At 42.8% G+C, this 25,436-nt stretch overlaps 4 protein-coding genes and 1 long non-coding RNA gene across 5 annotated transcripts in view; 3 read left to right on the plus strand and 2 right to left on the minus strand.

The window, feature by feature from the left end:
- Positions 1 to 3,621, minus strand: part of foxj2 (forkhead box J2) — a 5,123-nt gene extending 1,502 nt beyond the window's left edge. The window contains exons 1-9 of the mRNA XM_060064003.1: positions 3,353 to 3,621; positions 2,741 to 3,082; positions 2,480 to 2,554; positions 2,270 to 2,353; positions 1,432 to 1,587; positions 843 to 1,329; positions 486 to 617; positions 255 to 356; positions 1 to 104 (exon numbers count right to left, since the gene is read on the minus strand). The exon at positions 1 to 104 is cut by the window's left edge and continues 241 nt beyond it. Coding sequence (XP_059919986.1) covers positions 1 to 104; positions 255 to 356; positions 486 to 617; positions 843 to 1,329; positions 1,432 to 1,587; positions 2,270 to 2,353; positions 2,480 to 2,554; positions 2,741 to 3,058 — 1,458 coding nt within the window. The 5' untranslated portion in view covers positions 3,059 to 3,082; positions 3,353 to 3,621. The remainder of the gene's footprint in view (positions 105 to 254; positions 357 to 485; positions 618 to 842; positions 1,330 to 1,431; positions 1,588 to 2,269; positions 2,354 to 2,479; positions 2,555 to 2,740; positions 3,083 to 3,352) is intronic.
- A 1,154-nt stretch (positions 3,622 to 4,775) lies between these two features.
- atg12 (ATG12 autophagy related 12 homolog (S. cerevisiae)) lies at positions 4,776 to 7,498 on the plus strand. Its single transcript, XM_060064014.1, has 4 exons — positions 4,776 to 4,936; positions 5,332 to 5,468; positions 5,579 to 5,641; positions 7,265 to 7,498. The coding sequence occupies exons 1-4, from the start codon at positions 4,831 to 4,833 to the stop codon at positions 7,322 to 7,324; spliced, it is 366 nt and encodes a 121-aa protein (XP_059919997.1). The 5' UTR covers positions 4,776 to 4,830; the 3' UTR covers positions 7,325 to 7,498.
- Positions 7,499 to 7,609: 111 nt separating this feature from the next.
- On the plus strand, positions 7,610 to 15,112 carry si:ch211-149k23.9 (germ cell-specific gene 1-like protein). The gene is made up of 7 exons (XM_060064012.1): positions 7,610 to 8,144; positions 8,788 to 10,131; positions 11,247 to 11,429; positions 11,716 to 11,763; positions 11,945 to 12,097; positions 12,355 to 12,466; positions 12,895 to 15,112. The coding sequence occupies exons 2-7, from the start codon at positions 9,936 to 9,938 to the stop codon at positions 13,271 to 13,273; spliced, it is 1,071 nt and encodes a 356-aa protein (XP_059919995.1). The 5' UTR covers positions 7,610 to 8,144; positions 8,788 to 9,935; the 3' UTR covers positions 13,274 to 15,112.
- Positions 14,523 to 19,687, minus strand: rcvrn2 (recoverin 2). The gene is made up of 4 exons (XM_060064013.1): positions 19,531 to 19,687; positions 18,807 to 19,388; positions 15,729 to 15,840; positions 14,523 to 15,287 (listed from the first exon to the last, which is right to left on the minus strand). The coding sequence occupies exons 2-4, from the start codon at positions 19,185 to 19,187 to the stop codon at positions 15,199 to 15,201; spliced, it is 582 nt and encodes a 193-aa protein (XP_059919996.1). The 5' UTR covers positions 19,188 to 19,388; positions 19,531 to 19,687; the 3' UTR covers positions 14,523 to 15,198.
- LOC132467000 (uncharacterized) lies at positions 15,866 to 17,730 on the plus strand. Its single transcript, XR_009527934.1, has 2 exons — positions 15,866 to 16,944; positions 17,004 to 17,730. It is a non-coding gene; the product is annotated as an uncharacterized LOC132467000 (long non-coding RNA).
- Positions 19,688 to 25,436: the final 5,749 nt, after the last annotated feature.

Raw genomic sequence — 25,436 nt, forward strand, 5'->3', positions numbered from 1 at the left:
CTTCTGAGTGAAGAAGCGGTTCAGCGAATCACATAGCGAGGTGAAGAGCCCCGGGTCCAGTGCCCAATCACAGAGCTCGGCTTGGCGCATGCTCTCCAGCAGGTCTAATGGCAAACAACATGTTTATCAACGCGTGTGATAACTTTAGGACACATTCAATCTAGTTTTAAATCAGTAACCAGCACTTTACTTACAACAAATGTAGGAATAGATACTCAATTAAAGAACATAAGACACATGACATGAACACGGACCTGGGTGACTGGTGAGGTCGATGTTAGCCCAGTCTAGACCGCTGGCGATGCGGAAGCTCTCTTTAAGAGACCCCGGGTTGCTGAACCAATCAGCTGGCAGCACTGCGGACAAAGCAGGGAGAGAAACAGGACAGGGGTGTTTATATTACTTGGAGACTGTACCCGGTATTGATTATGTTCAAATTCAAATATCATATAAATTGGTGGATCAGCGTGAGGGATGGCACTGACCGTGTGGAGCAGGACGCTCTGTGTCGTGTGGCAGTGGGACCATGGGTCCAGGGTGGGGGGACATTGGCAGGAGGGTGGGGGTGTGCAGCGGGGTTATGTCATGGTTTGGTACCAGAAAGTTATTCGCTTCCGCTGGAAGACAATTAAAGATTAAAGAGCATCACAAAGCGACGCATACCATAACCCCTGAGAATTCAGTAGACTGGAAAAAAACTAAACAAAAAGTCTGGGTTCAACAGCCAGTTTCTGCCATTTACTTGTAGTCCGTCCTTGAGCAAAATTCTCCTGACACCTAACTTTCTCAAATGGCATGCATCTGTATTCACTGCATCTGTGAGTTGAATAGAGGTCACTTACAGTGGGAGGCCCTTCTTCCCTGCATGCTTTTTGCCAGAGACTTGAAAGAGGTGTAGAGGTCCGGGAAGCTCAGGTCGTCAAAGGTGAAGCGCAGAAGGGGATCGGTGCCGGGGTTCTGGTGAGGCGCAGCGGAGGAGGTGGGGGGCACGCTGACAGAGATGTGGGGGACGGACTGATAATGGGGGGCCGATGAAGTGGCCAGGGTGGGGACGGAGAAGGTGAACAGAGATGGGTTCGCCTGGGTAGCGTGTGAGGAGAGCGTGGAAACGGCGTGGGAGTACGTACACGCGGGGGGAGACCCGCACGCGTTGGCCCCCGAGAGGGACATGGCTGGCGACGTGGCGACAGGGAGACAGGGGCCCGCGGAGTTGGGATGAGGGTAGGGAGAGAGCGTGGACAAGGGGGAGGGGGAGTAGGACGTGGCTGTGCATGAGACGGAGGCGTTGTGGACCGTGGGGATGGTGACTGAGCAAGGTGTATAGGATCTCTGCAAGGAAAAGAAAGGAGGATTTATAGAAGGAGCTTTTTGTTGAGCCGCTAGTGCACGTAAAAGCAACTGCCTCCCTGGTTTGCTTCAGGGTAAATGTACCTTGCATGGGGGAGGGGAGAGAGATGCTTGGTGGGTCGGCGTGTGGTGCAATGCACCCAAGGGCTCCTCTTTGAGGGGAAGCTGGTCTGATCTGGAGACCAGCAGCTCTGTGGGTGAGGTGGTCTTGTCTGCCTGCGTCACAGGTTCATGCAGGACCTGGAGGGAGAGAGGGTTAATAGAAGTAAGAGGAAGTCAATGTAAAAGCAAATGAGTAGGCTGAACTTTGGCTCTTACGGCCGTTTTCACACCTAACCGTGCTCAACTGGCCCCATTGTTCTCTGGCCTGCATTCACACTAGGCTATCTGGCCGTTGCAACTGTGGCCTGGCCACGGTAGGCTCTTGTACATACGTCGTCATGTCGTAACACGTCATCACCAAGCGTCCGCTGCATGGACCATAATAAAGTCTGATAGAGTTTTAACAACAATGGACAACACAGAGAACACAGTTCGCCCTTTGCTGAGTCTTTTGCTTATTTGGAGCCGTGATCAGATAGAGCCCACTCTAGTTCACACTCACTGGTTTAACCGCTTGACGTCATGTTTACCGTTTAATGGGAAAGAAGGCTCGTCGCCTTTATTTTGTCCATGGTCGTCGCAGGGACTATACGTCATCCAGCTCAGGTTGCGTAGCAGTGCGTGTGCGCGTGTCGGCTCATTAGCATCTGTACCGTGGCGGCCCGTACCGTAGCAGCACACCTCACCCAAGTGGCCAAGTTGGCCTGGCCTCGCCAGACTGGCCACACACTGGCAGATTTGAGCACGGTTAGGTGTGAAAACGGCCACGGCCAGATGGCCTAGTGTGAGTGCACCCTTAGAGACAAACATGCTCCCTTACCTTTTCATTCTCTTCTGGATATGGACGTTTGGGTACCCTTGCTTGATGGACCTCTGAGGGTCCATCCATCGTCCAATAGGAACCCTAGGAAAACCGGATGAATAATTACAGGAAAGTAAATAAAGGTAAACATAGTATGCCCTGCTTCATCATTTTCACCACTTAAATGTTAAAGCCAGAGACACAAAAGTATTACAAATAAATCTTCACCTTGCCAGGGTCACTCTGTGGTCTGGGAACTTTTCTGAAGCATTTATTAAGAGACAGATTATGCCGAATGGAGTTCTGTTGGGGATAAATAACATTAATCATAGAATTTATAGCGTTCCCCATCAAATCAGAGTTTAGTCAAGCTGTGTGTTCAGCACAAGAAGAGAACTGTTTGAAACCTATCGTCTAAAGATTATTATACAATAATCACAAGGGGAATGTACTGAAAACACACAATTCATTCAAATGTTGAATCCTTACCTTCCAGCCCCGGCCTGCTCGATTGTAGTAGGGGAACGTGTCACTGATCCAGGTGTAGATGTCATTCAAACTCAACTTCTTCTCAGGGGCAGATGCGATCGCCATGGCAATTAGAGTGGCGTAGCTGTGGGGGGGCTTCCCCTTGGAGTTACAGGGTGATGGGGAGGGCACGGGGGGCAGCAGGTCTCCTCTCTCCCTCCCTCGCTCTCTCTTCTTGTCCCTCTCCGCTCCTCTGTCCCGGCCGGATCGCAGGCTGCTGACTCCCAGCTGGGGCAGCCAGTCTATGCTGGTCAAACTGGAGTCCAGATCTGTCGTCATGATGGTTGTTTGTTCTGCTTTGTCCTATAGGAGGTGAGATAAGGTCTGTCTCAACAAGTCTGTTTACATTGTTTTGAGCATGAAATGGAGCGGGAAGGATCCCCTCTCCCATGTCATCCAATACGATCAGCCATTCTTGTACCAGTTGGTGTCGTTTACAAGACAGTAAGTCGACACCCGAAGAGGATTTGCACTGTACTTGAAAATGGTACATTAACAAGACAAGGAGTAGCCCTAGTCGATATATGTACAAACGCTATGCAGCATTTGTTGTGAGAAAAGCTTGACTCTTACCTCTTTGTTATTGCACAAGGCCCAAGGCCTCAAACAGTGATAATATTTGATGTTGATGTCATCAGATCTGCATGAATCCAGTGTCAGCTGTTAAATGCCTCTTCTAAACTTCTCAAATCCCTCCCGTTCCAAGGCAGTCGATCTGTGCCTGGCCTCTTATCATGCTTTTGCTTTTCGAAAGTTTGTTTTACTTTCAAGGAACAAAAAAGTTAACGCAGGCAGCTTCCTTTTTCTCTCCCTCCCTCTCTTCAGCCCCTCCCTTTTTTTCAGTCTGTCCCAGAATAACGTCACACTCTCCTCCCTTTGGGTGACATCAGACTGTGGGCCCTGCCTCTGAGTTTCTGGCCACGCCTCTCTGAACTTGAGATGAATGTTTTTGGTGGAGCAGTAGTACGCTTGGAACAGCAGAAAAATAAGAACCAGCTCCTTCCTCATTCTTCCTTCCTTTCTGGTTTTAACGGAAACCAAAAAAAATTGACTCATTCAAACTTTGTTTGACAAGGTTTTGAAGGATTGTTGTATTAGATATTAGAGTTGGAATCTGAGTATGGGAATGATCTTATCCAATGAGAAATACAAGAATGTATCTTGGTTAATGGGTGCACACATTAAACCTTGCGACATGTGAACAAGAAACAAACAAACAAAAAAACAACAACCATAAATCAGAATCCTATGTAACTCGGTGAAAACAAAGAGGTACAGATGTAACGTTATTAGCAAAAATACAAAGCAAACATAAATTCCTATTTTGTGATATTACATCATGTGCAGTTGTAATGCAACAGCATAAGAACTATTGGTCTCGCTCGTCTCTACAGAGCAGAAATTATCAGTGATTATCTTCACTTGCTTGGGCCAGAAACATAGAAATGTACAGGCCTTGGACGAGCTGTAGCAAAACAAAGATATATGTTATATGTAGATATATGTAGTTAGGCAAAAGATTAATAGTGCATATATGCATACATAATGGAGGATAGCGCCCTACACCATATGAACCCCCATTCCCTTCTCCACCAGGTCCAATGTCCACATTGGGAATTGTTAATACAATAAGAAATACAATCTGAGTGATTTAATTTTTAGGCCATTCGTAGATTAAAAAGTGTATAGATAGCTTTATCATTTTTTTGTTTTTCATTTGTTACTCAATACATGTTATTAATTTTGTTATTTAGTTCAATTTTTCATTGGTTCCCTAATTTATTAAGAAATTAGAGATAAAAGCTCTCCTCAGTTGAACCCAGTCTTTCCATAACTAGAAACGTTTTAAAGCAAATCCCACCCAAAACTGCTATACTTTACCAAAAGGAAGAGGGCTATTCGAAGACTGGCAGTAGTGCAAACCAATAATACCCATTATTTATTTGACGGAAGGAAAAACTAGCGAATCACTATCTACCACACAACATACACGGTAGTGGGCGGGCCTTGTCCAGCAGTGGTACACTACATTCGGATGCAGACACCTGACGATGTCTGACAATGCGGAGTCCCCAACAGAGTCTCAAAACGAGGAGCCTCCGGCCCCACAGGCGACCACTCCGGGGGAATCGGCCATATCTGACCAGAAGAAAAAAAGTATGGAAATATAGGTGCATGACATGAAAAGGGGTATATTGTTTACACTGCCTGATGCTAAATGCTACATGTAGCTAGTTCCGCATTTGCTAGCATTTTGTTTACATGCCTTACGTCTCTCATTTATGAAATTCCTGCTATAATTATCAAAAGAAATTGACAAGCTCCCTTTTTTACCCGTTTTCCATTGCTATTACATAATTGAGATTAAGAAATACAAATTCTATGTATACTATTAAGCTTAGTGCTTGTGATGATGTGATGTTAGGTGAGCTACAGCATTCCTCATAGGAAGTTTCCCTATCTGGAAATCAATGAGTTTGTGTGTTATGTTCTGTTATTGTAGTATGGATGCTAAATGTCATTTAAATCCCCATAATGTATCTCTTCTTCAGTTGATGTGCTGTTGAAGGCAGTAGGGGACACACCCATAATGAAGACTAAGAAGTGGGCTATGGAGAAGGGGAGGACTATACAATCCCTTTCTGAGTTCATTGTAAAGTTCCTCAAGCTTGACCCAAATGAACAACTGGTGAGAACTGAATACATCTCTCTGGCAATTCTCCAATGCCCAATGTGGTAAACATGGCTTTGTCTTTGTTTTTAATTCCTAATACATTTCTCTCTCTGCACACTTTTCAGTTCATTTATGTCAACCAATCGTTTTCTCCATCGCCGGACCAGGAAGTCGGCGTGCTATTTGAAGTGAGTACTGAAATATAACCTTGTAACACTGTTATTAGATATCTATAATTTGTTAGAATGCACTCATACAATGCTTATATAGTGCCAGTATCAGTTCCAGGGATGGTGTCACACTGTATTTCATTCCAATATTTTGTGTAGAAAAATCAGGCTGGATAAATCTTGAATATGCTTACACATGTGGGTAACATTATTCCTGAGCAAAGCAAGCTAAATAAGGAATGCTTAAAGCTCCTTAAGCAATGCATACCACATTTATTTTTTACATTTGTTTGAAACACTCTGGTTAGGACAGTGTTCAGAGTCAAAGAGAAACTGGTGCTGTCCTTTATTATTATTTACATTACATTATTATTTATTTTGATAATTATTATAGCAGGAATTTTGGGGGGAATAGTGGGGAATAGCCCCCGAGGCAGAAGGTCCAGGGGGCTATTCCTCACTATTCACGGAGCCTGAAGCAAATAATTGTTTTAGTATATACTACACGTGAACACTCCAAAAATAAACAAGATAACACTTTTCGCAGGGATTTATTTGTTTTTATTAGCGGTTTATTTGTTTTTGGTAGCGTGACGAGACAGACATTTTGCGATGAAAACAATATCCCAAGTTTGAGATCTCAATCATAGGATATCGCCTGATATCCCGAGATAGCGAACCAATCAAATTGCGCCATCTTAGGAGGTTCATCTGTAGCATATACTAATCACCAATAGATGTGTCCCTTTTAGCCTGACACAATTCATTTTTATGACACAATACATTTGGTTTTCCGTTGAATTGATCTCGAGACCTAACATTTAAATATCAATGAAGAAAAAAACAACTCCTCATTCCCGGGGATCTAATACTATAATATGATTATTATAATTACATTAATATTGTTAGATCTTCGCAAGACCAATAGGGGGTGCTGTATGTGAGCAAGTCTGACCTCAACCAGCCCCATTCGAGAATTGTCCACTTCCTTAAAGGCGCTGTATGATGTGATATTCGTAAAGATAGAGAGTTGGAAAGAGCAAGATCCCTCCCTCCCTATGTTCCGCAGCTGAGGAACAGGGAGATGCACTGTTTGGTCAGAAATGAACCAGGAGCGGTCTAATATCTAAATCATCGTCATACAATGCGCAGGCTGCAGTTATCAAGAACAATATTCTCAGATTCTTTCACTTACTAATAGCCGATGGATGGCTAGGGTGTTTCTAACAAATTACACAAATATAGCTCTTGAATGTAAACTACAGCACCCTTTTAAGGACTTAAATGTACCCATTTCAAAGTTGTATAGATTGTTCAGACATTGACAGTTTATGGTTAAGATGTTTCTGAGTAGTCAAATGATAAGAGGATATATGTTGGATCATACACATGTGATCACAACAGTTGCTACAGAGATGAATACATTTTAAGGTTCCACTTTTGAAATGTAAATTATTTGGTCTTGTTGTCAGTTAAATGTAAAGTAATATTTAAGATTCGGAGCAGTATTTATTGTTCATTAGGTTTGTTAATGTGTTAATACTGAAAAATATTTTTTATGTTGAAGGATGCATCTATATGCTCTGAACATATTGTTGTTTACAAAAAGATGTCCAATCCCTCTCCTGTTCTTTTTTGCAGTGTTTTGGCAGTGATGGCAAGCTGGTTCTACATTATTGTAAATCCCAAGCCTGGGGTTAACATTTTTAGTTGAACTCCATGTTGGTTACCCATTTAACTTGTAACACTTTGGTAAACAAGGTATACACACTAGAACAACAAATTCTAAAGTGTTCTTTTTTCTTTGCCAATTTATTTCTGATGTTGGTTGTTTTTTGTACATAACATTGTAAATAAATATTGTTACTATTTAAACCCAAGGTCTTTTTCTCCTTCCTGTTTGTAGAATACTGATTTGGCACCCAAAACCCATTAACTTAAATCATTGGACTAGTTGGGATTTGGATTTGCACTGCACTGGCAGAGATTTGTAGGCAGAAGCATCAACAAGCAATACTTCACTGTATAATTTCAGTTTATTCAACAGCCAACTTGGAGAACAGAACAAGTAGAAATACCATGCTCATAGGTTACTTTCACTGGAGGTAAAGATATAGGAAGGGGAGAAGAGGTGAAGGGACAGAGCGGCACATCCCCAGATGGACTAGGAGGGATTACATCATTCAGGAGAGGGATGGGACTTTAATTCCCAAGAAAGACTGAAAAGAGTTCAGGCGGACACCCTTTCGCAGTGTCATCAGCATCCTGATTCAGGAGCACGGTTGATGTGCATCTAGAGAGGCAGTGGTCCTTGCTCATGCTGATGGTGGAGTATGGAAGGAACAAAAAGTCTAGGATGAGGAGCACGCCATGGTTCTACTGGAGGTGATGGAGGAATGGACATAAACGCTTTCTCAGTAAATAATATTTTGCCATTTTTTACTGAGTACCTATGGTGGTTGGTGGCATAATAAGCAAGGATTTCCTGCTGCTCACCGGAAAGACATCTTTTTAAAAACAGGTAGGCACTTATTTTTACAAAGTGATTGACTACTGGTATTCACATAACTTAAAGGACAATGATTTGATTATATCCCTCTTGTGTCAAGGGTTAATCAAAAAAAAAAAAGTGCAACGGCATAACGTTGAATCTATTTTTTTTAATTATTTTTATGGTCAAAACTGGATTCAGTTTTCTGATCTTTTGAAGGCAGTAAATACAAAAAGCCACCAAAATAGAGCTTAGTCTCTGTCTTTAGGCACGTCAATTGTCACCTGTCATTAACATTGAAGTATTTAGATATGTTTATGTAATATGTCATTCATACATTTGAAACATTAACTTAAAATGTATTTTAGCATACATCTGGCTCCTGCAATCAACTTGATTATCTGAATTTTAATTAGTTGGTAGACTGGTTTATTATGCTATTTCATTGATGGTGATTTAGTGCTCACTATGTTATTCTATGACTATAATTCAAATAGGATTCCATGTCCTGCCATGTCAATGTGAATTCTAAACGTACACACTAAGCATCAACAGCAGCCTGTGTGTATGGCGGGTCATGCCATGCATATGAGCTGAGATCAGGGATGAACTTTCTACATAGTTTCACAGAGCTCAGTATTGCCGGTTAACCTATGTTCTTGTTGCATTTCAGGGGCAGGGACGTGCGAGCCCTCCTATGAAACAGAAGGAGAAAGAGGGGAGGAGGGTTTTAGAGTGGGTGTCACACTACAACATACCTAACACAAACAGACCAAAGCTGATTTACGGGGATTACTTGCAAAAATTTCATTTAGAATCTAGGCTTATCCATAATTTCATCAAAAAAAGTAATCTCTTGTTTATTACCGCCTCCATCTTGTCTACAACTTGAGGTTTTAGTCAAGGAGTCTCCGTAATGAGAGGCAGGGCCAGGCCAGCAGCTCTTAATCTGGGAGGGCACGGATCTGAACCTAGGTCACTGGACAGTGTGCATTACTGATGCCCTGGAACGCCTCCTCACCAACATCCACCGACAGATGGAAGGGGGCGTTATGTGACCCGGGCCAGAATCATGACCCAGACCTCAAGAATAGCAGAACCCAACACCATCCTGTGGAGGCCGCGCTGGTGGAGCTTTGTTTTAAGCAATGAATGAAATCGACCGTTGCAAAAGTCTGGACTCTATACTTGTAATTAGCACATTCAATCAATTGAAGCAAAGCTTGTAATTGATTAATATTTGTTGAATTAGCAACACTAACTACAGATATTAGCTAGCTTAACTCGGTGGCTGAGAAGATGTTGCGGTCCAGGAATGGTTGGCCACACCGTCGCCATGGTGACCCTTGACAGGATCAAAGAGTAAAGCTCTGCAGACAGCATATGCCCTCACACCCTGCTGCCTCCCCCCATGTAGGACCACCCTGCACGCTATTCCTCCCTGTGTGTTCATGTCTCTGCTCCATCTGTCTCGAGGCCACATGTGTTAGAACTTAACCTATTCTTATCCCCTCCTCCTCTCCCTTCACACTCTTGACCCTCCTGGCTTTTAATCCCTACTGCCTCCAACGTGAACTGTTATATCATCTCGGTGCCCTCATATCATTTCTGCAACTTCTTATTTTGTTTAGAGCCAGCCTGCTTACACAGCGTAATCTCATCACATCCGCATCCCCCCCCCCCCCCCCTGCTCTCCTAGCTGGAGTATTAGACCCTCATTTCTTTCTGTCTTTCCCCTTTTGCCCCAACCCTTCATTCTGCCCACCCCCCCCCCCCCCCCTTGCCAACCGCCTGGCCCCCTAACCCCCGCGGGGCGCGGCCATGCTAGAGGGCATGTCACGTCGCTCCCGCTCCCTGCTGTCCCTGTCCCTGACCACCCTGGCTCTGGTGTTCTCCATCCTGGCCCTCTGCACCTCCTACTGGGCCGAGGGCACCCACAAGGTGGTGAAGCCCCTCTGCCTGTCGCCTGTCAAGATGAAGAACTGCGGCCAGAACAACAGCGAGGCGTACACCACAGGTAAGACCACGGGTGTGGACGTGTGGTTCCCACACAACGCCAGAGAAATGGGTTGCGCACATGCATGCACACACTCATTCAAACACACACAGACACACAGACACACATATGCATGTATGCACACACACACACACACACACACACACACACACACACACACACACACACACACACACACACACACACACACACACACACACACACACATACAAACACATTTCAGCTCCACTCTGTTGCTCTGAATTCTTGAAAATACTTCAAGGATTCTCTTTGGGGAGCTTTGTTGAATAATTTGATGGAATAGGTCCATCAAATGATGAAACAGGACAAGGATATGATTATATCCCTCTTGTGTCAAGGGTTAATCTAAAAAAAACATTTGACCTTTGACTTTAGAGGAAAGACAAGGTCAATGTGCATAAGCCTCAGAGATTGAAAGGTTTTGGATGACGTGGAGGTAATGTATTGCACTTAATAATTATTACGCTTCAACACTGTGCAAATAAATACCTGGAACTAATCTGTCCAGGCGGATGGTGTTCTGACCCCTATTATTCCCTTGTACTTTGTTTTTGATACGTTTGATACCTTCATGGGCTTAATCCAGACAATTTCACCATAAAGGAATTATCTAGGATTCTGTTAGGTGCTTAGTTTGTGTTCCCGACTTCCAAATAATGAGGACTTACCCTCATGTGACTCTGAAAGAGGGCAGCATGTCACTTTTCACACAGTGGTGGGACTTTGGGAAATAGAGCAGCGCTCTCTATTTCGCCCTTCCCTCTAGCCTTTCTAAAGCAGGTGTTATGTCTGATCAGATATTCCAGGTTCTCCCAGCCATCTGTAACGTGTTAAAGTGAAATGCGGTCTGAGGAAAGTTTGTTATACTATCAGACCACAAAGTATTGTAAGAAATAAATTGTTACTAGGTGTTGGAAATCTTGCAAATAATCAGCTTTTAAAAAGGTCTTTGCACCACAGACCTAATTTAAAGTTGTATTTCGACAAAATCTATTTGACCGTGTGGCCCTTTGTTTCAGCCAGCCTGTGTGCACCAGTGTACCTGCGCTTGTCACATGAGCCGTTCTGCGGTCTTCTTGTGTGGTGTCTTCCAGAGAGCCCCACCCAGAACCCCTTCAACCGCACCATGTCCCCGGCCCGGAGGGATGAGCTGTCCAAGATCAGGCAGAGGCAGCTGGCCAACGCTGTGCATTACATCTGGGAAACGGGCGAGGACAAGTACGCCTTCAGATACTTCCACACAGGCTTCTGGGAGAGCTGTGAGAAACACAGCGATGGTGAGACCCCAGGGCCTACCGGTGTTTGTGTGTGCGTGTCTGTGTATGTTTTTGTGTGTGTGTGCGCATATGTGTGTGTGGGTATGGGTGTGAGGATGCGCATGCCGATAGATCTTAGTGAAAAAACATATCCACACACACGTTCACATGCAGACACAATCAGATATTTTATTTTATTCAGGGTTTCAGATATTTTTCTGATAATAATTCAGATAATTTTCAGATTGACCGAAATATTAGATTTCTGATTTCATTAACTGATCACATCCTGAACATTTGTGAACAGGAGAGAAGTGCCGTAGCTTCATAGAGTTAACTCCCGGGGAAACACAAGGTCAGTTCATATCCAACATTGATATTTTAAGTTAAATACCTGTATACTCAACAAACAGAGCGTTCTTATTGTAACGTGTGTGTGTGTGTGTGTGTTTGTGGGTCTGTGTCTGTGTGTGCGTCTGTGTGTGTGTGCGTGTGTGTGTGTTTCGGGCTGCTCCATGCGGTTGCCTGTGCTGTAGGTGTGCTGTGGCTTTCGGTCATCTCAGAGTTCACCTACATCGGCCTGCTGGGGATGGGCTTCCTGCTGATGTGGCTGGAGCTGCTGTGCTCCCACAAGGAGATGCATGCACTCAAGATCAACGCCTACGCAGCCATTTGTACCGTGCTCTCAGGTAGGACTTACAGCAGTCAGGAAAAGGTGTTTCAAGCCGTAGATTTTTCGTGATTTTATCCTGCTTATTTGTTGTTTGTGTTTCATTTTCTTCCGCCATTCCCACTTTGAACTTCCTTAATTTCTCCTTCTCAAAAGGCATATTTGAAATGCATTCATTGACATTTTTCAGTTCGGGAAACACATTGACAACAAACAAGTTTTCTCTCATTCCTCTCTTTCATCGTTGTCCACTTTTTCAACTCCCTGGTGTATAAGGTCTGATGGGGATGGTGGCTCACATGATGTTCACCACGGTGTTCCAGATGACCGTCATCGTGGGCCCCAAGGACTGGAGGCCCCAGACCTGGGACTACGGCTGGTCGTTTGCGTAGGTCGCCAATTCAGAACAACAACATCACTTCACTTCACAGCATACAGGGAATAACATATGCACTTCATCATCTAATGACCTACATCATCTGCATCTATTACCAACACCCTTTTACCTCCATTATGTCCACATGACAACCTTTAAATCTTCTTCTTCTTCTTCTTCTTCTTCGTCTTCGTCGTCGTCGTCGTCGTCGTCGTCGTCGTCGTCGTCGTCGTCGTCGTCGTCGTCGTCTTCTTCTTCTTCTTCTTCTTCTTCTTCTTCTTCTTCTTCTTCTTCTTCTTCTTCGTCTTCCTCTCCTCCTCCTTCTTCTTCGTCTTCCTCTCCTCCTCCTTCTTAATCCTTTGCTTCCTCTTCTTCCTCTCTTCTCCTTCTCCTCCTCCTTTGTCTTCTCCTCCTCCTCTTCCTCCTCCTCCTCCTCCTAGTCTGGCGTGGGTGTCCTTCAGCTGCTGCATGGGTGCGGCGGTGGTCACGCTGAACTCCTACACCAAGACCATCATCGAGATGCGGCGTCGACAGCGCCTCCGCCTGGAGGAGGCCCGAGCGGTGGCCTGCGCGCCCGCCTACGATGAGGTGGTCCCCGGGGGCGGGCTCTATTCGGTCAGCGGCCTGCTGCAGTGTCCCGGGGGGATGATGGACGTGGCCTGGGCCCCCGACGGCAGCGTGGTGGGGGTGGGCAACGGGGACGCCATGCCCACCCTGGTGCTGGTGGGCGGCTGCGGGACCGAGGGGTGCGAGGACTGCGAGAGGGAGATGGATATGATGGAGGGGGCCGACATGGACAGGGTGGATTCGCCCTGTTAGCAGACGGATCACTCACGGTTTTTGCAGAGCGGAGAAGGACCTGTAGCAGATGGTGCTACAGATAAACTTGGGTTCTCCATTAGGATTTTCTCTCTGCTACATTTGGCTTTGTTTTTCACGTGGACGGAAGCTGACCAAATCCAAGCACATCAACATGTGTAATCTTCTGTACATGGGGGGGTCACACGCATCGCTTGCATTACTCAGAGTTATTCATTGGTGCCAAATACTGGTAGAGAAGATCAGGTCTCTCTCTATGGCAGTATATGCTAAGTTGATGATATATTATTTTATATGTGGCGCTTGTGGTATATGCTTGGCTCACATTGGACTTCTTGGATAGAATTGACTTCCTAACAAAAGAGCAGAAGACTATGTACTTTTGAATTACTTTCAATTCATGTCAATCATTCCATCTCTTCTAGGAGACATTCATGGTTTGTTATGGCCCTATTTCTGTTTTCATTCATTTATAATAAACAGGGCAGTGCGTTTTTGTACTGGCGCTCTCTCGGTCCCAGGGTGTAGATGCAGGCGACTCTGCAGTGATTTAGAATGCCTGTCTATGAACTCATTCCTATTAATTTAATCTTGTGGAAGTGGACTCTATAATAGAGGCAAGAAGTAAACATGCTCTGTGTACAGATATCCTGACTTGCTCCTAAGATAGAGACACATAGAGATGGAAAGATTATGGAGATTTGAAAAAGTCTGCTCTCTGATGTTAAAGCAGAAGATTATGACGGTAATCCCGAGTTGGATGGAGAGAAGTTTGGATAGACGGACCAGAGCCTGAGGGCAGGAGTTGATGGGGGCAGGGCGGAATGAGCATTCAGCACGGAAGCAGTTTGGTAAGAAATGGGCAGTGGAGAGGGACATTTTGGCATGTGTAAATGTGAACTGTATTCTTTTGCACTTTGCTTGAACACAATCTTGTTGAAGTGTTACAGGCAAACTCAAGTGACCTCGTGGGCACTTGCAATACACCTGCTTACGGGCTCAATTTTTTTTTTTTATCGTTTTTTATCTTCAATTTAGATATAAACTGAACTGCCCATGGCCCAGTGCTTTCAAATGATGGACTTTTTTGTGAGTGTCCAAATTAATCCTGGATTTTCTGTCCATGGCAAATACAATTGAAAGCAGGAGACTTCACGTGTCACCTACTCAATTGGATTTTTATCACCCAATTTAGTACGTTTTTTCTAGGTCAACGCTTAACTTTGTTCTCTGGTAGAAAAACACATAATGAAATCTGAGAAAAAATATTTATTAAGTGTACAATTTGGAGAATACAGTACCTTGGTCAAAAACGGTATTCAGTATGACCAGTACAAAATTCGTAAGATTTTTGGTTGCACAATTGCAATCATGTTGCAATTGTGCATACTGTAACATTTAATCTATCAACCTTGTTGGCTATTATTTAAAATGGTTGGTATTCCACATAATTTCCAAATTTTACCAAAACCATTTAATCGACACTCTGTCTGGGCAATAAGCGTATTCATAGCAGACAATATACACAAGATTTATTATTACATTTTCACTATTTAGATTTTTGTTACTTTCTAGCCAAAATGTCCTTTTGGCCATTATCCCAAAGTACCCTTACCCGAAATCATATATCCACACATATTATTCTAGTTACAATAAATAAAAATCTGTAATATTATTTCAGTGTATAAATGATTCATTATTATTCATTGTTAATAACAATAATTATTTTAATATTTCCAAGTCAATTGATCATCAAATAAACCTTTTATTAATCAAAGAGTACAGTGCGAAGACACTGCAGAAGAATAGTATTTACATAGTCTGGAAGAGGGGAGGTTAGGGGTTTATGAAAAACTCATGACAAAAACCAAAGAAGACATTCTAACTGGGAGAAGAGAGAGAGAGACAGAGAGAGAGACATGCATTTACTCCTTCATGGGCTCGTAGTGAATAAGACGCATAGCATTTTCATTGTCGATCACCCCTTTAATAAACTCGCCTTCTGCCAATCGTTCTGATAGGAGAAAAAGAAAAGAGAAAGATGATAAGGAGGTTGGAGTAACACATCGTCATTTCTTGATACCTATCAAGAATAAACAGTAACGCGTAACATTGTCTTTCACACACATTTGGGGCTTAGTTAAGGATTTCCCCTTGCTACTGTTTGTTATGCTCAATATAAAACCTCATGACTAGCGATGCTGTAACAGGATTGAGCTTCCCAGGTGAATACAATGCTTGTACGGTCTTAAGCCATGGATCAGATGCCACAACAGAACACATGTAAAACTTAATCTGCAGAGGCTGTGCACCCAGCTGCTGAGACAGGACACAGAGAGGTTTCCCCGCCTCTCTCCCACTCACCTTCACATGGGACAACGTGAGCTCTGGTGAACTCCCAGCAGCAGTATGCGTGTGTTTACGGTGTGTGGGGAGAGTGTGGGATCCACCTTACCATTGTCTTTCTTCTCAAAGAAAGACCACAGCTTGTCGGCTCTTCTCTCGGCTGAGTTCTCGTCTCCGGGGAGTTTGTCCAGGTCCTCCTTGGGGATCAGCTTAAAGATGGCCTGGGGGGGGGGGGGGGGGGGGGCATGCATGTTAATTCTGCACAATTTTCTGGGTGTAAACGTTTACAGACACTTTAGTAGACAGTGTAGCCCAGAATGACCTAGTCGGAGGAGTGTTATCAAAGTATATAATCAATATTGGAGCGAAATAAATAGAAGTTGCTCCATGATATATTATTATTAATAATAGTTATATTATTATTATAATATGCAGATATCAATACTTTATACCATAAAAAATTGGACGACCATACATTCATTGTTATACTATAACTGCTCATAATGGTCTTATGGCAAAATGAACCACAATAGTTAGAGCAAATGTAATAGTCCATTTAAGTGGCAGAGATCTTCAGAATATATGGAGCAGGCTAGCAACATGAAGGATGTGGACTACAAGGCAGTCTGCTGTATGAGAAAAGACACACTAGACTTGCAGGGGTTGGCAACCCTAGGCACACATGCCACCACTGGCACGGGGCAGGATAATCATTGGCACACTTAAAGTAAAATATAAATAAAATAAAGTAAAAAAATATATATTATTTTTATTATTTCTTTATTAATAAAAAAATTCGCAGCACAATGCGGCAGCCTAATCATTACTACCGATTTTTTTTTTGCACTTTATTCTGTTTTGGGGATTTCCTCCCAGTGCAAATATGTTAAAATTAGTTACAGAAAGCAGTGCTGAAATGGGATCAATTAATAGTTTTTAAACCTATGTTGTGAGTAATAGAAAAGAAAATATTTAAAATATTGTTGCAAGTGGTGTTGTTGCTGTATGCATCGCCTTCACATGGTTTTGCATAGCTGTACATGTCTTAACGATATTGATGTGGATGGTTTCAACATTCTCATATATTCTCGTTTTTTACATTTCTCACAGTGCAAATATGTTTTTGAATGAGTTTCTGAAAATGGTGTTTTAAGATGGGACATATGTAATTATAATTTGTAAGCCCATGTTGCAAATATAACAACCAAAAAAACATTTAAAATGTTGATGCATGATTGTGGACTATATGAAAATAGTACAATTCCAGGTCTTCTGGAAATGTTTTTGGTCGCTGTGTCATAATTCAGCTTCATTTTTTATATATTGTTGCTTAAGGCACACTCATTAACGAGAAAATGTCAAACTGGCACTGCATGTTGAAAAGGTTGCTGACCCCTGCACTAGAGTCTAGAGTCTAGCCTGTGTGTGACAGGCTTACGTCGGTTCACTTAATCTACACTGTGCCACTACTTCTACATCTACGTCGGATATCAGTGGGCCCTCACTTCACAATAACAGCACTGAAGAAGAACTAGAACAATCCAAATCATCTTTTGAAGGTATTTAGCCTCCAAACGATACAACATATCATAACCAAGATTATTTAACCAAAGGGAGCTTCTCCCAGTGTTTGGCTGCAATTTTTTTTTTTTAAGGTAATCGATCATTATTAGGTGTATTTATGTTTCTGTTGGTTCAACATGGCCAGTCCATACAGTTTTTCCCCCTCCCCCAGAGGGATTGCCTGAAGCCACTTAGCATCGTAACATATGTATGTGGCAGCCGTTTCGCTTCCACGGGTCAGGCCTTCTCAGTGTGTGTCCCACATACGGAGGGGAAAGACTCCTCTAGAACATTGAAGACACCTAGATTAACATGGATTAGTGCCAAGACTCAGACCAAAGGCCAAACTGCAAGATGTCATTTTTTCTCCTCTAAGGCTCCGCCTCCAACCTGCTCCGCCGCCTCAGGCTGTGGCTGCTCATGTAGGTTTTGTTTAAGTGCAGCATCTAGTTTGTTTTGTGAATATACACACATCTATTCACATTTGCATTTGATGCAAACATTTTAAATAGATTAAGAATTCCAAATTAAAGATCAGATTCTTTTTTCTTTTTTTGATTCTTGACACACTTGACATTTTACTCTGGTGGTCACATTGGAGAATGTACATGCTTTTCGTTTTCCAGTTTGTTAAACTGATGAACTGGTATTTATGTTTATGGTTGCTTATTTTTGTATGATGGAAATTCAAGCAGAAATCCAAACATGTGGGTTGTAGGGCTGAGATGCTGTAAGTTTCTTAAAGCCATACTGCTTTTTCATAATACAATACAATTATACTGTACACACTGCAGACATCACCTGGTAAGGTTGCAGATTAAACCATAAATATTTGCATCTTCAAACATTGTGCGTGTACTTTATGCTATTTGAGTCTTGCGTTATTTTTGGGATTTGAACTTTGACCTCCATTTGCATTGCTAACATAATACCTGTTTGAGCTCTTAATAACTATCACTATACATCAATAAATATATAACTGTAAATTACAATTGAGATGTAAAGGTGTAAAAAATACTTTTTTACTGAAGTAAATTGGATTACGTAAACAGAAAACACACTGGTGTAGACTAAGCATTGCTTGAGCGCAGAATTGCCTATATCTGAGTGTTAAACCTGTAATCGCATAGATTATCTGGATTGCGAGGCTCAAATAAGGCGACTAATTAGCCTAAAATATTTAGAAGGCTGGACTTTTTCCAACGATGTGACCATTCTATATTCTTTCTTAACAGGAATGAAAATAAAAAACAAGCGTTGAAAGTATTATGAGGTAAACTAATGGACCACGAAACAGGATAAGGGCCACTAGTTAATCCAGAGAGTTCAGCTGTCAGTCTTCAAAGCAGCAGGATCTACTATCGACGACAGTTGCATAGGGACTCCCTTAATCTGGAAATTATTTGAACAGTCCTTGTTTGTCACCCTCTACTACTCTCCTAGATGAGATATAGCCTTTTTAAAACCTTCTTGAAGCACGAGTACAGCCGTCATCCACTATTCTGCTGTCATCAACGTCCCCATCACAAATAAAACCATGCATCGATAAGCGTCGATCATGACCACGATATCACCATACCCCCAAAACACCACACACCTCAACCCAAGACCTCCTTCCTCTCACCTGGCAGATCTCCGTCACCTCCGTCTTTGTGATGTAGCCGTTCTTGTCCACGTCGAACAGCGAGAAGGCCCACTCCAGCTTGCGCGTGGTCTTGCCCGTGGAGGTCATGTGCAGCGCGATGATGTACTCCTTGAAGTCCAGCGTGCCGTCGTCGTTGGTGTCGAACGAGCGGAAGACGTGCTGGGCGTAGCTGGTGGCGTCGCTCTCCGGGAAGAAGCGGGAGTAGATCTGCTCGAACTCCTCAGGGCTGATGCGGCCCGTGGGACACTGCTTCTGGAAGTTCTCGTACCACTGGCAGATCTCGGTCTCCGTGAACTTGGTGTTGAGCTTCAGGTCCTCCAGGATCTCCTTGGAGATCGCGCTGCTGGTGGCGTTTCCCATGGTGCTGGATTAGATAGTTTTTTAGGAATTTCCCCCCCTTTGAGCTGCTGCCCCACTGGTCTTAGTCCTGGTCCCTGTCCTGGTCCCTACTGTGCTTTGGAGGTCTTCCTTTACAGGTCAGATCTGCAGATGCCCTGTGTGTGCACACGCTGTGTATTCTCTTCCCGAGAAGAAAGGCGACCTTTGGGCCTCTGATTAGTTCTCCAAGATGCAAAGCAACGGGAAAAGAACAACAAAGTCTAGTGAGATAAAACAGGAAATTCTCAAGAGATCTTATTAAACACTGTACCGCGGTGCGGGCCCAGTGAGTCTAAGCAACATATAAATCATGTAAGTCACCTACCTATTCGATGCGTTGATGTGTGTCAGAGACCAACTGTTGACTGACTGGCCGGTGGGAGAGGATGAGTAAGAAGACTTAGTCTCCTACCATGGTTGCCTGGGTTAATTATGTTAATACGGGATTTAAGGTAGCTGAGCTTCTGAGAGAAATGAGCCCTGCGGCCTATGTCGTCTCTACTGCCTCTCCCGCAGTTGGCTGAGATAGTAGCTGACTTATTTACTAACTTATTTATCTTTTGTTATCAAACTGCTTTGTCAGCACCTATAGGTGGCCAAATGTGATGGGGGCTGATGGGGGACATGCATTTGATATGGTACTAAAGGGTGGGATGGGAGCATAGTGAATGTGGGCCTCATGGAAACAGCGAATAAACAAAGTGACTCTTCTAGTGGATAAGAACCCCTGTTGTGAAGCCCAAGATTGTTTGAAGGTGGGGAAACATAACCTCTGGATAAGTTTAGATCACATTACATGAAACAAATCCTTCTCTTTTTTTAAATGTTTTGAATACTGTTCAAAGTGTGCTGGAGAAGACTATGGACCGAAGAAACAAGAAGACCATGCAGGGTGTGAATGGTCTAGCATTGTGCTAAGAGTCTTGAGGGGGCTTAGTTGACAATTGACTTACTTATTGTGAACAGCCATCTGCACAGGAGAATTATAGCATGGTCCATGTGACCTGCCCAAGCCGAGCCCCACTCTTCACCTTTCCCCTTAAACCTCTCTGATTAGGGATCCCACCACCCACCTCCTCCTTCTCTCTCACACACACACACACACGCACACGCACACGCACGCACGCACGCACGCACGCACGCACGCACGCACGCACGCACGCACGCACGCACGCACGCACGCACGCACGCACGCACGCACACACACACACACACACACACACACACACACACATTTATGTAGGATTTTTCCCCATAGGGCAAAGAGAGAAAGACATACTCCTTTGAGTTGATGGAAAAGAGCAGGGAAGGCCAAGGGGAGGGACATAAGAGCCTTGTTAACACAACATAGAAAAAGCAGGAAGGAGAAGGAGGAGGAGGAAGCCACTGCATCATCTCATTAGAAAGATAAAATGACCGCTGATGGATGTTTCCAGGGAGGCAGAAATGCAGTGTGTGTTTGTGTGTGTGTGTGTGTGTGTGTGTGTGTGTGTGTGTGTGTGTGTGTGTGTGTTTTATATGTGTATTTCTAATATGCAAACACACATTATTATATTTTATTAGATAGAAGTAACTTTATTTGTCCCCTGTGTATGTATCTATCTATGTGTCTGTCTGTCTGTCTGTCTGTCTGTCTGTCTGTCTGTCTGTCTGTCTGTCTGTCTGTCTGTCTGTCTGTCTGTCTGTCTGTCTGTCTGTCTGTCTGTCTGTCTATTCATTCATGTATTTTGGTTCTCTCGTCTTGGTGTTGAGCTTTTCCAACGAAGACACAATTATTATTCTTTAGTGTTCAGGAATAAGGCATTGTGTAAATATCACAGATATAGTTTTGCTTCTATTCATTAGTGAACCATCTGCCTGCTTAGTCCTTTCCTCAAGTAACATAAAAACAACGTTAACTTTGTGGTTAGAATTTCTGTCGAAATAGTCAGAACACAAATATTGAGGTTATAAGAGCACTAGAAGGTTAAATCCTTGTTTACAAGGTTTTTTTGTAAACAGCTTTTTTTTGCTGTAAATATTTATATGAAACGGGTGTCTTTGCAACCCGAACCCAATATAGCAGCCAAAGTCACTTTCTAGCCTTGTAAAATGGAGAAGTAAATTGAAAATGTATTTCAATTATATATAGACATATATTCTATTCCTAAATGATTATTCCACAAACGTATGTTCCGTTGTGGGATTTTCTTCCATCTATAAATATTCACCCAGCGAGTCCATCTATTGGATTACGGAAGCCCCGCCTTTTCTCGCCTTGTGTCCGACTGAGCCAATTACCATGAACATTATCCCTGTGACACCCATGTGCAGGAGCACTCACACCCTCTCCCCTCCCAACGGACTAGCCTTGACATCCGACCTATAGCCTGGGCGGCTCTTAAAGGCCAAGCTGCTGCTGCTGCTGGGGGATCCGTTCTTCAGACGGTGACCGTGTTGAGGATGTGGTGGTGATTCTAGATCTGTTTCTGCAGCTCAATACTATGTAAAGCGTGCAGAGATCTGGTAGACTGCCATCCGACTGGTCGTCTGGCCGGCAGATATGTCTTAAAAGATAAAGCTTGAAGACCCAAGATGATGCACATTGAAGAGCATACAGCAAATATAGTGCACATAGATGGACTTTAGCGCTGTTATGAAGAACAAAAGCATAAAATAACCAATTTCAAACGTGACAAATGTTGCATTATGATGCAACATGGTTGGCCTTCTAATATCCTGAATGTAAACATTTATATGCCAATATACAAATAGTTTTCATATTATGTAAAGACATACATAACAAAGTGCACTGCCAGGTGTGAGGCGGGCGTCTGTGACATTGGCCATGTCACAGTCGGCGGCTAATAGGTGTAGCCTATACTAGCCCACTGTAGCAGCAGTGCTTGTGTCATCCCTCTCCTCCTAGCTGCTCATCTGTGATGTGCACTGGGAATATGTGCGGACCAACGTCCCCCTCAGCCCATCCTTACAGGAACACGTTGGCTCTCCACTGTGCTCTTCTCTGAGCACAGAGAATGTGCTCTATGGGAGATGTGTGATAGGCCTACGGCCATAAACATAATTCAAGATTTTATAGTTTCTGATTGTCATGGTAACAGCAGTGGCTGCATGTTAAGTATAATTCACAATTTGAAGCTACGATTCTGAAAGGTAGAGTGTTTTCCTATGGTAGGGAGACAGCAAGGCATGGAATAAAAATATGTTTTTGGAAAATAAGAAATAATCCATTCTGTGACTAAACAATTCCTCTGGGAGTTAAGGAAAACAAGAAATAAGCAGAGGAGGAAGGGAGTGCTCTTAGATAAATACCAGCTAATGGTTCATAATGGGTCGTAATGACAGACGAGCCCTTCCTATTCAACACATGAGCCGGGTGGAACAAACAAATGATAACAACAGTCATAACAACTGGCAGCCATCTTGCAGGCCCTTAAGGTGGTGATGCAACGTGACAAAGTAGCAGGCAACCAGTCCTCCCTACTCCTTTATACTGACCACTGGCCAGGGGAAAGACCCAACAGCATAATGAGGACCTGACTGATATGACATATTAACTGGATCTTTATGAATTATACATTTATCGAGTCATATCCCTTTGCCCTCAATACCGCAGCTGCGTATAAGGTAGGTGTTCTCATAACCTTTCCTTATCTAATATTAAAGTCAACTAGATTGGAGCTCATATTTTGTTATATCGGATAATACATAATGAAATATTTAGATATTATAACTCACAAACTGTAGTTGTATATAGGGAGTTAGTGTTTCCTGTTTGCGGTTAATAAAATACATTTCATCTTCGTTAACATGTCCTCACTCTTAATTGCTTTTGATGAAGGCTATTTCCTAAAAAAAAAATTACTGCAATTTAACATTATATTCTAGGATATTCTAAGTCTGGCACCAGAGGAGACGACCCAGGACCTGAGAAGAGGGACACACAGCAACGAGCACCGTTGATTGGTCCCTGCAGGACCCCTGACACCAATAAAGCCTAACATGACATCTAAAATGGACATCCTGGACCCTTCTACTTTGCCCTCCTCTGACGCTACAGGGGTAACCTTTGACCATAAGTCACAGACAGTGACCTTACCGGGGGGGATTGTCTCTGTAGCAGGCGTTACCGTGGTGACTGGGGGCTCAGAGATGACCTGGGGCTCGTGCATGATGGCGTTAGGGTTTTGGGGTACTCTCATTGGGGTTAGCGTACTGGGGCTGGGACTATGGGACCAATCCAATCAGCTGCAGGGGAACACCTCAAACCTGCTGGTGATTGGCTGCATGATTCTGTCCATCAGCGTTGGGATGCTGGGCAGCGTTGCCCTGTGCTACCTGCTGAGGAAGAGAAGGAGAGAGAGGACACGGGAGGAGAGGGAGGAAGGGAAGGTGGTACTGGTGGAGGAGACCCGCAGAGTCATAAAAAGAGTTACTGTATGAGGTGAATGAATCGACGAGATGGACAGGAGAACTATAGAGTCCTTGTTCATGTCGATTTTTTATCCTATTTTGATATTTATCATATAAATTATCCACAGATATTCACTTGCTCTTGCTTCTTTTTTTCTGCTATTGAAACATTATTATAGTGGATTATGCTTCCTGACTAGGTCATATGCTACCCATAATATGCCTTAAAGTGTAATAACAAGCAGATTTCAAACACACGTCTGCCAAACAAAATAAAAACAAGCGACAGAGGGCAGTGTTTATTTCGCCATCTACTGGACTGTTGTATGGACTACTGTCCATACAAATGTGCCGAGCGCTACCGGAGAGCGAGGCCGTGCAGGTCTCCTCCATCTCCGGCCAAACACACAAATGTCTACTGAGCGAATCTGGACCAGAATCTGACTCCGTAGGAAATTCGATTTCATTCCACATCGCTTTTCCTGCTCGCTTTTTGTGCCTTTGGATGATGGGGAAACCCTTTCAAATACAACATACTATCATAACGACCATGCATCAGCTAGGTTATTAAAAACGTGTACAATTCAGTTTTCTTAAACTTACATTTAAGAGGAGGATCAAAGTGGAGAAGAAACGAAAGGAGAAGACTGAAGTCAAGAGGGAGGAGAGATGCACATTGGGAGGCTTGCAATGCTGTCAATCATACTCCCGGAGTTGGTTTGAGACAAGTCGATAAGGTCCCGGTCCCAGGAAACACTTTGGTTAACTCAAACCTATTACGAACGTTAACATGATCTATTGTCATAGTCTCCATTTAAACTGCATTTGCATATTTACATTTGCATTATATTGTATTTAGATTATTATTATTTTTTTGTCAATTTGTACTATTGTACTACTGTTTTGTATATTATGTTGTATCTTATTTCTCATTTTGTGCTTTGGCAATGTGAATGAACTTTTATTGCCATTAAAGTCCTTGGAAAAGCACATTTTAATCTAATGATAGTTACATTATATAAATATTTCTGTAGATTCTTGTGGTTAGGATCATGTCATGGCCCATGCTCTAAAAAAAGGTTAACAGTTGTATATGAATAGTGGAACATAACAAAGTAAGATATATGCAGTATATTGACAGTATAATGGTGCTGATGTAATAGTTAAGATGTATACATGGAGAACTTTGAACATGGGCGGCAATAACAGTAGTACATCTATAATAATAATTATAATAATAATAATAATAATAATAATAATAATAATAAGAATTATTATTATTATTATAATTATGAAAATAATAATAATAATAATAGTATTACAAGTAGTAATAGTACTCATTTAATAGTATGAATATAAATTGTGCAATTGCTCTATGATATGAATACACTTAATACATTATGGACCTGATATGAACAGCATTGGACAGTGGTATTAATATGAAGACACTGGTATGTGTATAGGGACGATAGAATAAACATGAACAATTAAGATGAGATACACAGAGTAGCTAGTATGAAAATGTCTAGTTTCTGGTTGCTTCATAAAGTAGTTATTATTTTTATATATTCCATTGAAAAAAAGGGTCATTATTTTGTGATTGTGGATACAGAGTAATCATAACAGATGATCTCTCAATAGAGGCCTCTACACTACTAACCAGAGGTAAGTCATTAATTAGAAACATCTAGAGGCAAAATAATGTTATAATAACATGTCATAAGGTGTCAGCCAATAAGTAGCCTCGACTTTGAGTTTTTTTTTTTTTTTTAAACAAGAGCATATTATTACTGCCTTTACAGCTCTACATCTTTCGTA

The sequence above is a fragment of the Gadus macrocephalus genome, chromosome 11 (assembly GCF_031168955.1).
Source record: "Gadus macrocephalus chromosome 11, ASM3116895v1".
Taxonomy (NCBI): Eukaryota; Metazoa; Chordata; class Actinopteri; order Gadiformes; family Gadidae; genus Gadus; species Gadus macrocephalus.